Source organism: Gopherus flavomarginatus, chromosome 3 (genome assembly GCF_025201925.1).
Source record: "Gopherus flavomarginatus isolate rGopFla2 chromosome 3, rGopFla2.mat.asm, whole genome shotgun sequence".
In the NCBI taxonomy this organism is placed as follows: Eukaryota; Metazoa; Chordata; order Testudines; family Testudinidae; genus Gopherus; species Gopherus flavomarginatus.
In genome coordinates, this window is record NC_066619.1 from 206,257,076 (window position 1) to 206,269,480 (window position 12,405).

Genomic DNA, 12,405 nt, shown 5'->3' on the forward strand with positions numbered 1-12,405 from the left:
TTGACAGACAATTCCAATCAAAATGGCAAATGAGGTCATATGAGTAGAAGATTAGAAAACTAGATGGCCCAATTTTCAGAAATGCTGTGTACCTGTAGCTCCCATTGACATAAGTGGGAACTGAGTACGCTGCATCTCAGAATATCAGGCAGAGTTATTTTTGTCTTATTTTTTAATCCTCTTGGCAAGGGAGATTTAGGTTAAATATTAGGACAAACTTTCTAACTACAAGGATAGTTAAGTATTAGAATAGGCTTCCAGGAGAGATTGTGGAATCCTAGTCACTGGAGGTTTTTTAAGAACAAGTTAGACAAACATCTGTCCAGAGTGGCCTGACTCTATTTGGTCCTGCTTCAGTAGGTGGGGCTGGACTAGATGACCTCTCAAGGTTCCTTCCAGTCTTGCATTCTGTGATTCTAGCACGAGACACTGATACTGTATCTTGATTACAATAGCTTAATTGAGCATTCTTCTTTGGGGAGGAGGAGGAAAGCTTATAGAGCAACTGGTAGCATCTTCTGTTCTTCCACTAGTCTTAGCCCATCCTTGCGAGTTCAATCCTTAAGGGGGCCATTTGGGGATTGATCCTCCTTTAAGCAGGGGGTTGGACTAGATGATCTCCTGAGGTCCCTTCCAACCCTAATAATATATGATTCTATGATTCTATTTTACACTAAAATATATAAAATATATTTTCATTCAGTTTTAATATCTTGGAAGTATGACACTAAAATACTGCCTGTCAAATTAATCTCCCCTCCCCAGCATAGTAAATATATTTGTGTATGTATGTGTTAAGTGGAGTGCACATTAATACTTTGTGCATTAGCATTACTTGTATATGGAATAAACATAACTGAAGTTGTTAGATTTTGCACTTTCAGGTGGTTCACTGTATTGCAGCGCTGCACAAACATAAATCCTACACATTCTGTTGTCTTTTAAAATTGAAATGCAGTCTTACAAGTTTTAATCTTATGCTTTTATTGATCATAATCAAAAAGTGTTCATGGGGAAGGTGTATGTCTAGAAAGAACTGTTTTTTCTAAGGGTTCTGTTTTGCCTTGGTGTAAGTGGTAATTTTTTTAGGCCTATGTGTGCCTCAGTTTCCCCCATACTTGGCATTGCAATCCGGTGAGGGGATTAAGTTGTCTTTCAGGATAAAGTTGTGTTTCTAGACACAGGTGTGTGCGTCATGTCCCTGTCTGGGTGGAATGAATAGAGTCATTCAGGAACTGGCTGAAACCAACCCAGATCAACATGGGGTCTGGAGAGATAATGCAAGCTCTAATGACTCACGGAGCTGCACTCTCAGCAGGGGAGCTGAGCAGAGACCCCCAGCTTGAGAACAAAAGACTGAGAGGGGTGAGGTGGGGGAATAAGTGTGGGCTCTGTAAAAAGTTTTTGGTTCTTTCACTGGGAACAGACTAAGGAGGCAGAGCGAGAGACAGAGCCTGAAAATGGAGTTCACTACAGCTTGGCGGGTGAATTGCTCTGGGCTGACCAGAATGGACTGTGTTTTAACCTTTATTTCTCTATGCTAACTTATAGATTTACAGTGCTATGCTCCAGTCAACTAATAAACCCTACTGTTTTGAAATTGCTGCTTGAGTGTCACTGCAAATACTGGCTGGAGTGCATTAGCCCCTGAAGGGTGTACAGGTATCTACTAGGAGTCTCTCTCAACTGGACTTGCATAGTAGAGCTCATAGTATGATGCAGAAGTCCAGTAGCTCAGTTTAGAAGGCAGTGAGACTGCATGGCCTATCCCGGAGAAAAAGTGAGGCAGACCCCTTGGGGTTCCTCCAAGAGACTGTTCAAAAGCTGCAGTGTAGCACAGTGCCTAGGGATCCATGATGGTAACTGATAGCATAACTAAAGTATCAAATAGCATAAGAAGTGAAGTTCTTCATGCTTAGGGTGACCATATTTCCCTGTGCTGAATACAGGACACCTGGTAAAATTACTCATGTTCAAGTGAATTCAGCGGCAATCAATCAGAACTATGCAGTACAAACGTTCAAACCCTGTTAAAAAGAAATACTGCGTAGCTGGATTCTTTTTATTTCCCTTCCTATCTTTAAGGCTCATATGGGAGAGCTGACACACACACACACTCCTGTACACCTATCTCATGAGGGGAGGGGAGGGGAAGTGTGACCAACTGACGATCCTCCAAGCCTGGCTGGGCCCCTGGGATGGACCTGCATCTCCTGGTACCAACCTGTGGGTAAGGGTAGAGGGCACGCAGGGTCACATGCTCCTTTCCCCAGATTTCTGCCAGGGTTTACATCAGAATGTGTCCAGCAGCAGCCTTTCAGCACTGTGTGTGTGGGAGGGAAGGGACAGGAGCTGCTTCCAGCCGCGGGAGAGAGTGGGGGAAGGGATGACCTGGCCCCTGTCTTTGCAGAGCTCATCTCTTCCACTCCCCCTGCTCCCCTGTGGCTGGAAGCAGCTTGTCCCTTCCTGCCTACACAGGCAGCTAACACCTCCAGGCTGCTGTTGACCACCGACATAACCCAGCTGCCTCCTGTCCCCCAGCTACAGCACAGGCAGGAAGGGGTTAAGCCCTAGGGTTGCACTGTACACCAGGGCCCAGGGAACTTGACTGCAGGGGCTTCAGCGAACCTGGCCAGAGAGGTGGCTCAGCAGGAGAGGGTGCCTAGGGGGGGCAGGAGAGGCAGGTGAAGAGGGAGCTAAGTCCCTGCCCAGGGGGCTGCTGTGGAGCCTGCATGGCTGGGGCATGAACAAGCTTAAAATCACTTTAGAACTCCACGCCGGAGCTTAGCTGAGGGGCAGAGAGGCTGAACGGCTCTTTGGCACATGCAGGGCTCAGCTCCTCCTAGCCAGCGTCCCGGCCAGCGGGTCTTACAGCGCTGCAACTTTCTCGCTCAGGGCTGTAAAAAACACCCCCCTGAGCGCAGCAAGCTTCAGCCCTGTAATGTGCCAGTGTAGACAGTGCACCAGTGCTGGGAGCCGCACTCGTTGTGGAGGTGTTTTTTTAGAGCTGTCTCCCAGCGCTCTGCTGCAACCACACAAGCAAGGTTAAAGTGCTGTGTTGCCAGTGTAGGCTAGGGGAGGAAAGGAGCCTGCTGGTCAAGTTACTGGTGACCCAAGCACTCCGACCAGAGGCTCTTCTCCGCAGAGTCCTGGGAGCGGGACACGCCCTGCCTAGGGGGATATGTAGGAGCAACGGGGTTGAGGGGGCAAAGGAGCAAAGCAGGGAGAGGAGAGCTAGAGCATATAAAAGGCTGATGGGTGGGCAGCAGAGGCAACACATAGCTGGCAGCTGCCTGGCACTTGCCCACACTCACCAGTCACAGCAGCTCACAGCACGCAGCCAGTGCCGGCCAGAAACAGGATGGAGGACGGGGCCTGCTGGCTGAGAGTCAGAACGCAGCAGGGGTTGCACTGAGGGACCAGCAAGGGGAGCATCCAGCCCCTCATGCTGCAGCTCTGCCCCACCACCAGCCTTGCACATCCACCCCCATCGTCAACCACTGCTCCCCTTAAGTTGTCCCATTTGTAAGACAGAGATAATACTTACCTTATAAAGAGCTTTGAGGTCTGTGGATGAAAAGGGCTTTATAAATGCCAAACTTATTATTTTGTAGACAGTATTCTCCAGCAAATTTTAGCAGAAAATGGTGATCTTGTGTGGAGTGCTTGGGTTTTTTGGGTGGAATCCTTTTTTTTTAAGGGCAGAAGGGACAATTATATATATACTGGACCATGATGAGGTTAGTTGAGCTTATAGAAAACAAGATGTGTCCTCTTGGTCTGTGTAGCCCAAACACCTTCTGGGTGTAATGTTCTGTACCATCTAGTGGCACCGAGACCACACAGAGATTAATGTGTCTGTCTACAGCCTTAGCTAACAGCCACATGGCTTTTAGCTCGTGCAGTAGAGGCTCATGCATATAGCTCCAGAAGTCCGTGGTTTGACCGACCCGCCTATGACAGGGGTCTGTCAGTGTTACACATGCACCACTGAAGGGATTGAATATCCATTTGTTGTAAAACGAAAGTCTGGTTTTAATTCTAAACCCGTTTCTCCAAGTGAATGTTAGTCATTTAAAAAAAAAAGTAGGGACTATATTTTTTAACTTCTATTTGGTATTTAAAACATCAGTCTTTTTAAGGGACATATATTTAAACAAGTGTAAAAGTGAAATGTTATCTCCCTCATATTCACCAGATCTTACCTATCAATTGTATTCTGTAAACAGATTTCCCTTCCAATGTGTATAGGCTTTTTTTTTTTTTTAAAGCAGTATTAGGTTCTTAGCTGAACATAAACTGTTTACAGAGTAAAACCATTGCTGTGCAAAAATTCTGGGGTGTTTGCTGGTGTTAATCATTGCTTACTGATAACTGTAGGGTATTGGTGACAGATTTTTATTTGCATTTGAAGTATGGTGCTGAGCCATAGGTGGTTGCTAAGAGTTGTCAGATGACACTTGCTCACATGAGAGCCATTAAGAGGGTGTTGTAGCCAGTGTTGGAACAACCTTGCAGCTAAGGGCGGGTCAGTGCAAAAGCAACTATGCTCTTTCTTTCAGAGGCCATATGGTTTGGTCTTGTGACCAAATAAATAATTGCCAGCTACATAATCACGTACCAGGAAACAAAGGTAGTTAAAATCAATATCTGCTGACTGCGTACCGGTCTTGGTGGAAAAACTCCAGCAACAGAAGCAGGAGATAATCTTGGATGAGCTTTGAAATTTGAAAGTTCTGTGTAGTGGTCTAATTTGGGATAAATACTACATTACATTACATTGGATGCAATTGTCTTCCTGAGTTATGGTTGACAGAACATGCTACTCTTGTTCTAAAAAAGAAACTCAGTGGATTGCTACAAAAGACTTGAATCTCTTCTCTGAGAGGAAATGTCTATGGTTGCTGGATGCTGATCCATAGTGAAGCAGCTCGCTTAAAGCCATATCTCTTAAGCCAGTGTTCAGTATTTTCAAGAAGCTTTGGGAGAGTATATCTGAACTAAGAAGATGTGTGGAGGTACTCCAAAGAGCGCACACAGCACAGGAGGGCAAACAGACCAAGCAAGAAACAGTAATAATGCCTCTTGCCCACTGGAAAATAATATCTCAAACACAGGATCAGCTAAAAAGGCTAAAAAATCTTTTGTGGCGGAACAGAGCACTGACGGTAAAAGCAGTGTCAATACACTGTTGCAAAACAGGTAGGCCAGTTATCTTTTTTTAAACTGTAATTTTCAGAGGTAATTGGGTGTTCTAGCTTAAATTTTACTGGAAATATAACCATGTGCCCAAAATGCCATAAAGTCAACGAATTCAAAAGCTATTTTCCAAGTGAAGCCTCTTATTCCAGATGGGCCATAATACTCCAAAGTTATTTTGTTGTTCTTTAGTTACTCAGACCAAATTTGTGACTCTAATGCAAGTTGTATATACACGCTACCTGGGTGCTAAATGACAATAGTTGAAAGAGAAATTTAGTTTTGATAATACCATGTAGTTTCAGCTACTGGCACAAACTTTCCTTCCCCTCCTAAAACCGTTTCTGATTTTCTTTGCCTGCCCCATGTCAGTGTGTCAATCAGTGACATTTTGCAGGAGAAGGGGAGAAATATGGTGAAATGAGGGGATGTTTGCATCAGTTGCTGAACATCTCCAGGAACAAATCCCAAGATCAGGCCATGAACTAATACTGAGTTTGGTTAGTGTCCTGCTATAACTTCTTAGTAGTGATTTTATTCAATGAATAAAACTCTTGAGTGAAAGCTGTGAAGCAGTTCCAAGTTGTATTGTTTTCTTACGATATAGTGCAACAAAATTCTGTTACTCTCTCCCCTCCATCCTGGGTGTAAAAGTAAAAATTACCTTACTGAGTTTAGTTGACATAGGTTAAAAAGACATCACTAGCCCAACAGCTTGTTCAGTATTTGCTGCACTGAAACATCAGTTTGTACCTTTTCAAAATAATGTTTTTAAAGCAAACTGAAATACTTCTCAAATCTAAACAAATGAGTTGCTGTTCAGATGGAGTATATGCATAGATTTCAGAATATGCATGTGGCTATTATGAAGGTGAGCTGTAAGCTTTGTTTGTTGAGATCAGAGTTCTGTTGACCCCTGCAAGAATGGATGATCTGAAAACAATATACTGGTTAAGGCTTCTTGGTATTTGCCGCTCTCTAATTATCATTTGGAGTGCAGTAAGGGGTGAATTTTTCAATTTTTAACATGTGATCTATACTAAAATAAATATGCAGAATTTAATTGTCAGAGGGGTAGCCGTGTTAGTATGGATCTGTAAAAGCAGCAAAGAATCCTGTGGCACCTTATAGACTAATAGACGTTTTGGAGCATGAGCTTTCGTGGGTGAATGCATCCGACGAAGTGGGTATTCACCCATGAAAGCTCATGCTCCAAAACGTCTGTTAGTCTATAAGGTGCCACAGGATTCTTTGCTGCTTTTACAGAATTTAATTGGTATCTCAAACTGTTTAATATCTTTAGAATCACTTCAGCTATCTTTACATTTTCTAAAACAACTAGGAATACTCTTCTAGTTCATTTAAAAAATATACTGTTCTTTAGTGTATAGCGATGCACACATGGAAAATAATATAGTAACTAAGTGCTATGTCAAATCACATCAAGGCTTGTGAATAACAAATATAATTTTAATTTTCCCCTAAGCAAAAGAGGTCACCTTGTATCCAAGTTTATCCTCTCTTTTGTATAGCAGAAGACATCTGAATAAGTCTAAGGAAGCAGCTTTGCCACTATTTTTGGGAGAGTGAAGGAATTTTTTTTACCTAATTCTAACAAGAAACCTGGTGAACAAGCCAGCTTTTAATTTAAAAAAAAAAAAAAAAAGATTCTAAACATGTCCTTTATTTTCCTGAGTGGATGACTTGTTACCACAAACGGATATTGAAGAGAGCTGGCAACATGTTAACTGTAGTTTTCATATAGCTTTTCTATGTGAACATATACTCTTTTTTGCTAAAATTCTTAATTATTAGTTCTGGCATCTTTCCATACACTGGGGTGATCTGCTCCTGCTCACCACTGTCAGTTTTTAATCTGTCTGAAGTTTACCCTAGTGTACTGTTTGCATATCACAGCTCCTCATTTTTGTTTGGTTCCAACTGTCTTAAAGTTAACTCAGTATTAGGCAGGTATCCAAAAATAGTCATAATACTTGGTGGATCTTGTATAATGTCTAGGTAGCTCCCTTTAGCAACTAGGTAACTGCAAACAGCTGGATCAGCTGTTAATAAATAGAAAATTAAAACAGAACAAAACAACAAAAAGTAAATAGCTACTTTGTGTTTTCCAACTGAGCACACACAGATTTAACTACTGAAGTATATCCCTGATTGTTTTATACGATGACGTTAAAGAGTGTCAAAGTTAGAATCAGGACTCACAATTTGTCAGACCACTCTGTTTTATTAGCGCAGCGCTCCGCCAATAACACTCAGATAATAAGAGTGGCCATGCAAGACCCAAACAGTCTTAGGGCTTGTCTACATCACAAAGTTGCAGCGCTGGTGAGGGGGTTACAGCGCTGCAACTTAGGAGGTGTACACATCTGCAGGGCATCACCAGCACTGCAACTCCCTTTTTGCAGCGCTGGCCGTACTCCCGTTTTGTCTCGGGTGTAGAGGATCCAGCGCTGGTGATCCAGCGCTGGTAATCAAGTGTAGACACTTACCAGCGCTTTTCTTGACCTCCGTGGAATAAGCAGGTATCCCAGCATACCTGAGGAAGCCTCTGGTAATCAAGCTGGTCTCCTTCCCCGGTTTGCTCTCGCGTTCCCCGAACCCCGAGCAAGCAGGTCTCCTTCCCTGCGGTTTGCACGGTGGTTCGCGGAACGCGAGAGCAAACCGCGGCGAAGCTGGTCTCCTTCCCCGGTTTGCTCTCGTGTTCCCCGAACCCCCCTTGAAGCCGCCCAACAGCGCTGCAGTGTGGCCACATCTAACACCACTTGCAGCGCTGGTTGCTGTAAGTGTGGCCACTCTGCAGCGCTGGCCCTATACAGCTGTACTAATACAGCTGTAACAACCAGCGCTGCAAAATTGTAGATGTAGACATACCCTTATTTATACACATAAAAGAGCGGGAATTAGACAAAGGGACAAAGAAAGCAAAACAGTAAAATTCACCAGAGGCACAGCATGCATATCCTTCTTCCTTACTAACTCTTATCGATGTAAGGCTAATACTTCACCAATTGCCCTTAAACGGTGCAATTGTTCTATGTGAATGTCTGTATTCCTGACACCTGGATTGCAGCATTCCAACAGTTTTGCTTAAAGGTCCAGACAGGATTTCTTAAATCCTTTCTATTTTCACAATATAATTCATTCTACTTTCACAATCCCTCCTTTTGGTTAAGCGCACGCCATGACCAACAATTACTGGGTTCCACAAATTAACCGTTCCTTATCTCTTTGTTCATCAGTGATATTCAAAATCATCATATTAGCACTCTGTTTTGGGGCAGTCACCTGGGTGACACAAATCTGGATACAACAGGAGATTAACTGAAAGCATACAAAAATCACTAAGATTCCAAACAGGATAGTTAGGGCTCCCTGAAACAACCAGTTTCCTATGCCAGATAAATTGAACAGGTTACTTAGCCACTTCCATAAAGAACTCGGCTCTTCATGGGGAAGATAAGCGATTTGTTCTAAGTGGCTAGCGCGATCTATTACCTCATTGGTATTGTTTGTGTGTTTATACCTATAAACACACAACATTCTTTTCCAATGAGAGCACAGGTCCCTTCTTTGGCTGCCAGCACTATGTTCAATGCCTGACGGTTCTGGAGGGCCACCTGTCGGATCGCCCGTTTCTTTGGCCAGGGTTTTTAAACTTTCTCCGGTTTCATTTGCCATTATTTCAACTACTGCTTGTAACCTCAGGAGCCTTTTTGCCTGGTGTATTACTCCCCCAAGTGGGATAAAGGAAATGCCAATAGCCTCTGCCCAGGTGTCATTAATGTTCCATGTTGTGTTAAACGGACAAGGTCCTCCAGTGAGGTCTGGGGAATTGAGTGGGTAGCCAGGACAGGAACACCAGTTTGAGAGTCGGCTGGGATGTGGCTGCAGACTCAGCATTTAGAAATATTAAGGGTCTGAGCTATCCACACTTGCTGCTGGATAAAAGAATTGTAATTGTAGTCTCCCCAGACCTTAAGACACCAACAGCCGAGGAACAGGCACCACCAGAGGCGCGTGTTGGAGGCAGGGCCCTTCTGGTTCTGACAACCTCAACTGAGGGAACTGCAGTCACAGTTTTATGTCCACCAGGCAGCAGACGCTAGGTTCACTACTGCTTCTTCTTGGGCCTTGCTTTATGTAGTCGTCTGCTTCCGGCAACCCTTACGAGAGCGTAGATTGTAAGGTATTGCAGGCTATTCCTCTACGTCTTCTTCTGGAGTCAAAATTGACTCTGCGTGGTCCTGAGGTGGTGATTGGTTCACTGGGGGTGGTGCATTCTTACACTGCGAAGCATGTATCCACTCTGCGATGCCAGACAGTTTAACAGCCGTCGGGGTAGTAAGCAGTACCTAATGATTCTTTGATGTTCTTTAAGTCTCTTTACTACTTCTTCCTTGACTCTGGCTATAACAGTGGCCTTCACACCTTCTTTTCCTGATGCATACATTCCTCATTCACACAAACAGATTGAGAATACAAACAGTAGTATTTTATATTGAGCAAAAAAAAAGGCATTGCAAATTAAACCTTGCTAAGTTTTACAATTGATAACCAAGACAATTTACATTGAGACCCAGGCCTTTAATGTTTTTCTAATTTACTTAACATAGACACAGTAGAGAATCCTGTCTCTTACTAACTAAATCTTAAAACAAAGAGTTAAGAGAGGGCCCAATTTGTACTGCATATGGTAAAACAATCTTGTAGTCCCAGGGGGTCATTTCTTTCTGCTATTTAAAAAAGTGGCTAGCAGGATGACATCAAATTATACTTTAATTCTTATGGGACATTATAAAATCCTGCTCCTACATATCCCCCTTTTGACACTAAGATTATTAATCGCCAGTGTCACTTCTTATTTAGTCCACGTAATAGAAAATACTGGGAGGTGATTTGGGCCTGTGGCTTTAGCTTTGCACACATTTGTTTTATCCACCAGCACATTTTAAACATTTCAATTAAACACATAAAATTTAAAACCAAAAACACAGTTAGGGGTAGTAACATTAGTATGCCAGTAGTTGTGGGAGACCATCCAGAAAATATGTTATACCGATGGTAAGCTGTTATGTTTTTCTGTAGTGGCAATTCTTAACATGTCCCCATTTGTGTGTATAATATAAATGGTCCAGTTTTCCACATTTGTTTTTGTTTGTTTGTTTGTTTGTTTTTAGGAACTATGTTACCTTTTTGCCTTTTAACAGATGATTGATAACTGTTTGCCATTCAATGCCAAGCTTGATAGAGAACTCAGCTAAAACAGTGCTTACAGTAAGCTGAGACTCTTTTGTTGTTGTTGTTGTTGTTGTTGTGGCAAATAGTAAATATGATTATTGGTGTAAACAGTACTTATATTACATTTACATTTGTCTTCTGGTGGGTTGCTAACACTTTTTAAACACTTTTCCCCAAGAATTAACACATACACATAGCCTATTATACAGTACTTTGGATTATCTGAAAGACAAAAATAACATTTTTCTACCCCTTTTGGGGTGGCATTGATTATTACTTAAGATTCCTTTCTTTTACAAATACCCTTGCTGATTGCAGGCAAAACAGAGAAATTATCCCCATATTTTCTTGTGGTTTTTGTTGTTGTTGTTGTTTGTTTTATAGGCAGGCCAGGTTTTAATGGCTTCTACTTTTTAAGGGTTATGCGGAAATTATTCCACTGTTTAGTTATTAAATTCATGAGGTGGTGTACCTCAAGTTTTTCCTCTTATATAGCAGACTAAGTTTGTAATGTTTTTCCTGCTGTGTTAAGCTTTAAGTTTATTCACAGGTAATAGCTGAGAAGCATCATTACCATATTACTTTAAAGGATTTTTCCAAAAATCATACACACTATAAGTTGTTACAGGGGTACTTACTAACATTAAATTTATGTTAATGTTTAATATAACAATAACATTAGCATCAAATCTATTAAAGTTATCTTGTTATACCATGCCTTTTATGTAGGCAATTTGTTTGCTGACCAGGTATGTTCTTTATTTGCAGCTTCTTTTGTGCTGGCAGTTCTCACCTTTCTTTATCAGTTAGGTAATTTGCATCAACACAGGCTTGGCTTTTGGATTCAAAGCCATCAGCAGAGCTCAGAGACTCTGTCTTAACACACAGGGATCTGAAAAAGAAAACACAGCTATTGCAGCTCTTTTTGGAGCCCTAATAGGATTTTAATTCAGCAGCACGTTTCATTTGCATTTTTTTTACCCCTTTCTACAATATACACTGCACATGTCCTAGGGAAAATGCACATTCTTTCTATACTATAACGTTTTAAAAACATTAGCCATATCAATTTTTACATAAGGTGTAACTGTTTGTTTCGTTCTTAGGGCTTGTCTACATCAGAAAGTTGCAGCGCTGGTGAGGGAGTTACAGCGCTGCAACTTTGAAGGTGTACACATCTGCAGGGCACCACCAGCGCTGCAACTCCCTGTTTGCAGCGCTGGCCGTACTCCCGTTTTGTCTCGGGTGTAGAGGATCCAGCGCTGGTGATCCAGCGCTGGTAATCCAATGTAGACACTTACCAGCGCTTTTCTTGACCTCCGTGGAAGGAGGAAGCCTCTGGTAATCAAGCTGGTCTCCTTTCCCGGTTTGCTCTCTCGTTCCCGGAGCCCAGAGCAAGCAGGTCTCCTTCCCTGCGGTTTGCTGGGTGGCTCCGGGAACGCGAGAGCAAACCGGGAAAGGAGACCCGCTTCGCCGCGGTTTGCTCTCTCGTTCCCGGAGCCCCGAGCAAGCAGGTCTCCTTCCCTGCGGTTTGCTGGGTGGCTCCGGGAACGAGAGAGCAAACCGGGGCGAAGCGGGTCTCCTTTCCCGGTTTGCTCTCTCGTTCCCGGAGCCACCCAGCAAACCGCAGGGAAGGAGACCTGCTTGCTCGGGGCTCCGGGAACGAGAGAGCAAACCGCGGCGAAGCGGGTCTCCTTTCCCGGTTTGCTCTCTCGTTCCCAGAGCCCAGAGCAAGCAGGTCTCCTTCCCTGCGGTTTGCTGGGTGGCTCCGGGAACGAGAGAGCAAACCGCGGCGAAGCGGGTCTCCTTTCCCGGTTTGCTCTCTCGTTCCCGGAGCCCAGAGCAAGCAGGACTCCTTCCCTGCGGTTTGCTGGGTGGCTCCGGGAACGAGAGAGCAAACCGCGGCGAAGCTGGTCTCCTTTCCCGGTTTGCTCTCGCGTTCCCGGA

At 43.5% G+C, this 12,405-nt stretch overlaps 2 protein-coding genes across 6 annotated transcripts in view; one reads left to right on the top strand and one right to left on the bottom strand.

Annotated features, from left to right (window-relative positions):
- Positions 1-12,405, top strand: part of FNIP2 (folliculin interacting protein 2) — an 84,751-nt gene that overhangs the window by 18,269 nt on the left and 54,077 nt on the right. The window lies entirely within an intron of this gene.
- C3H4orf45 (chromosome 3 C4orf45 homolog) overlaps positions 1-12,405 on the bottom strand; it is a 144,020-nt gene that overhangs the window by 18,248 nt on the left and 113,367 nt on the right. For 2 of the 3 annotated variants that reach the window (XR_007773462.1, XM_050946677.1), the window contains one exon: positions 11,180-11,350. The exons of the other annotated variant lie outside the window; for it this stretch is intronic. Coding sequence is in view for 1 of the 2 variants with exons in the window: in XM_050946677.1 (XP_050802634.1) it covers positions 11,336-11,350 (15 nt within the window). In the remaining variant the exon portion in view is untranslated. Of the gene's footprint in view, positions 1-11,179; positions 11,351-12,405 lie in introns of those variants that run through there. 3 annotated transcript variants of the gene reach the window in all.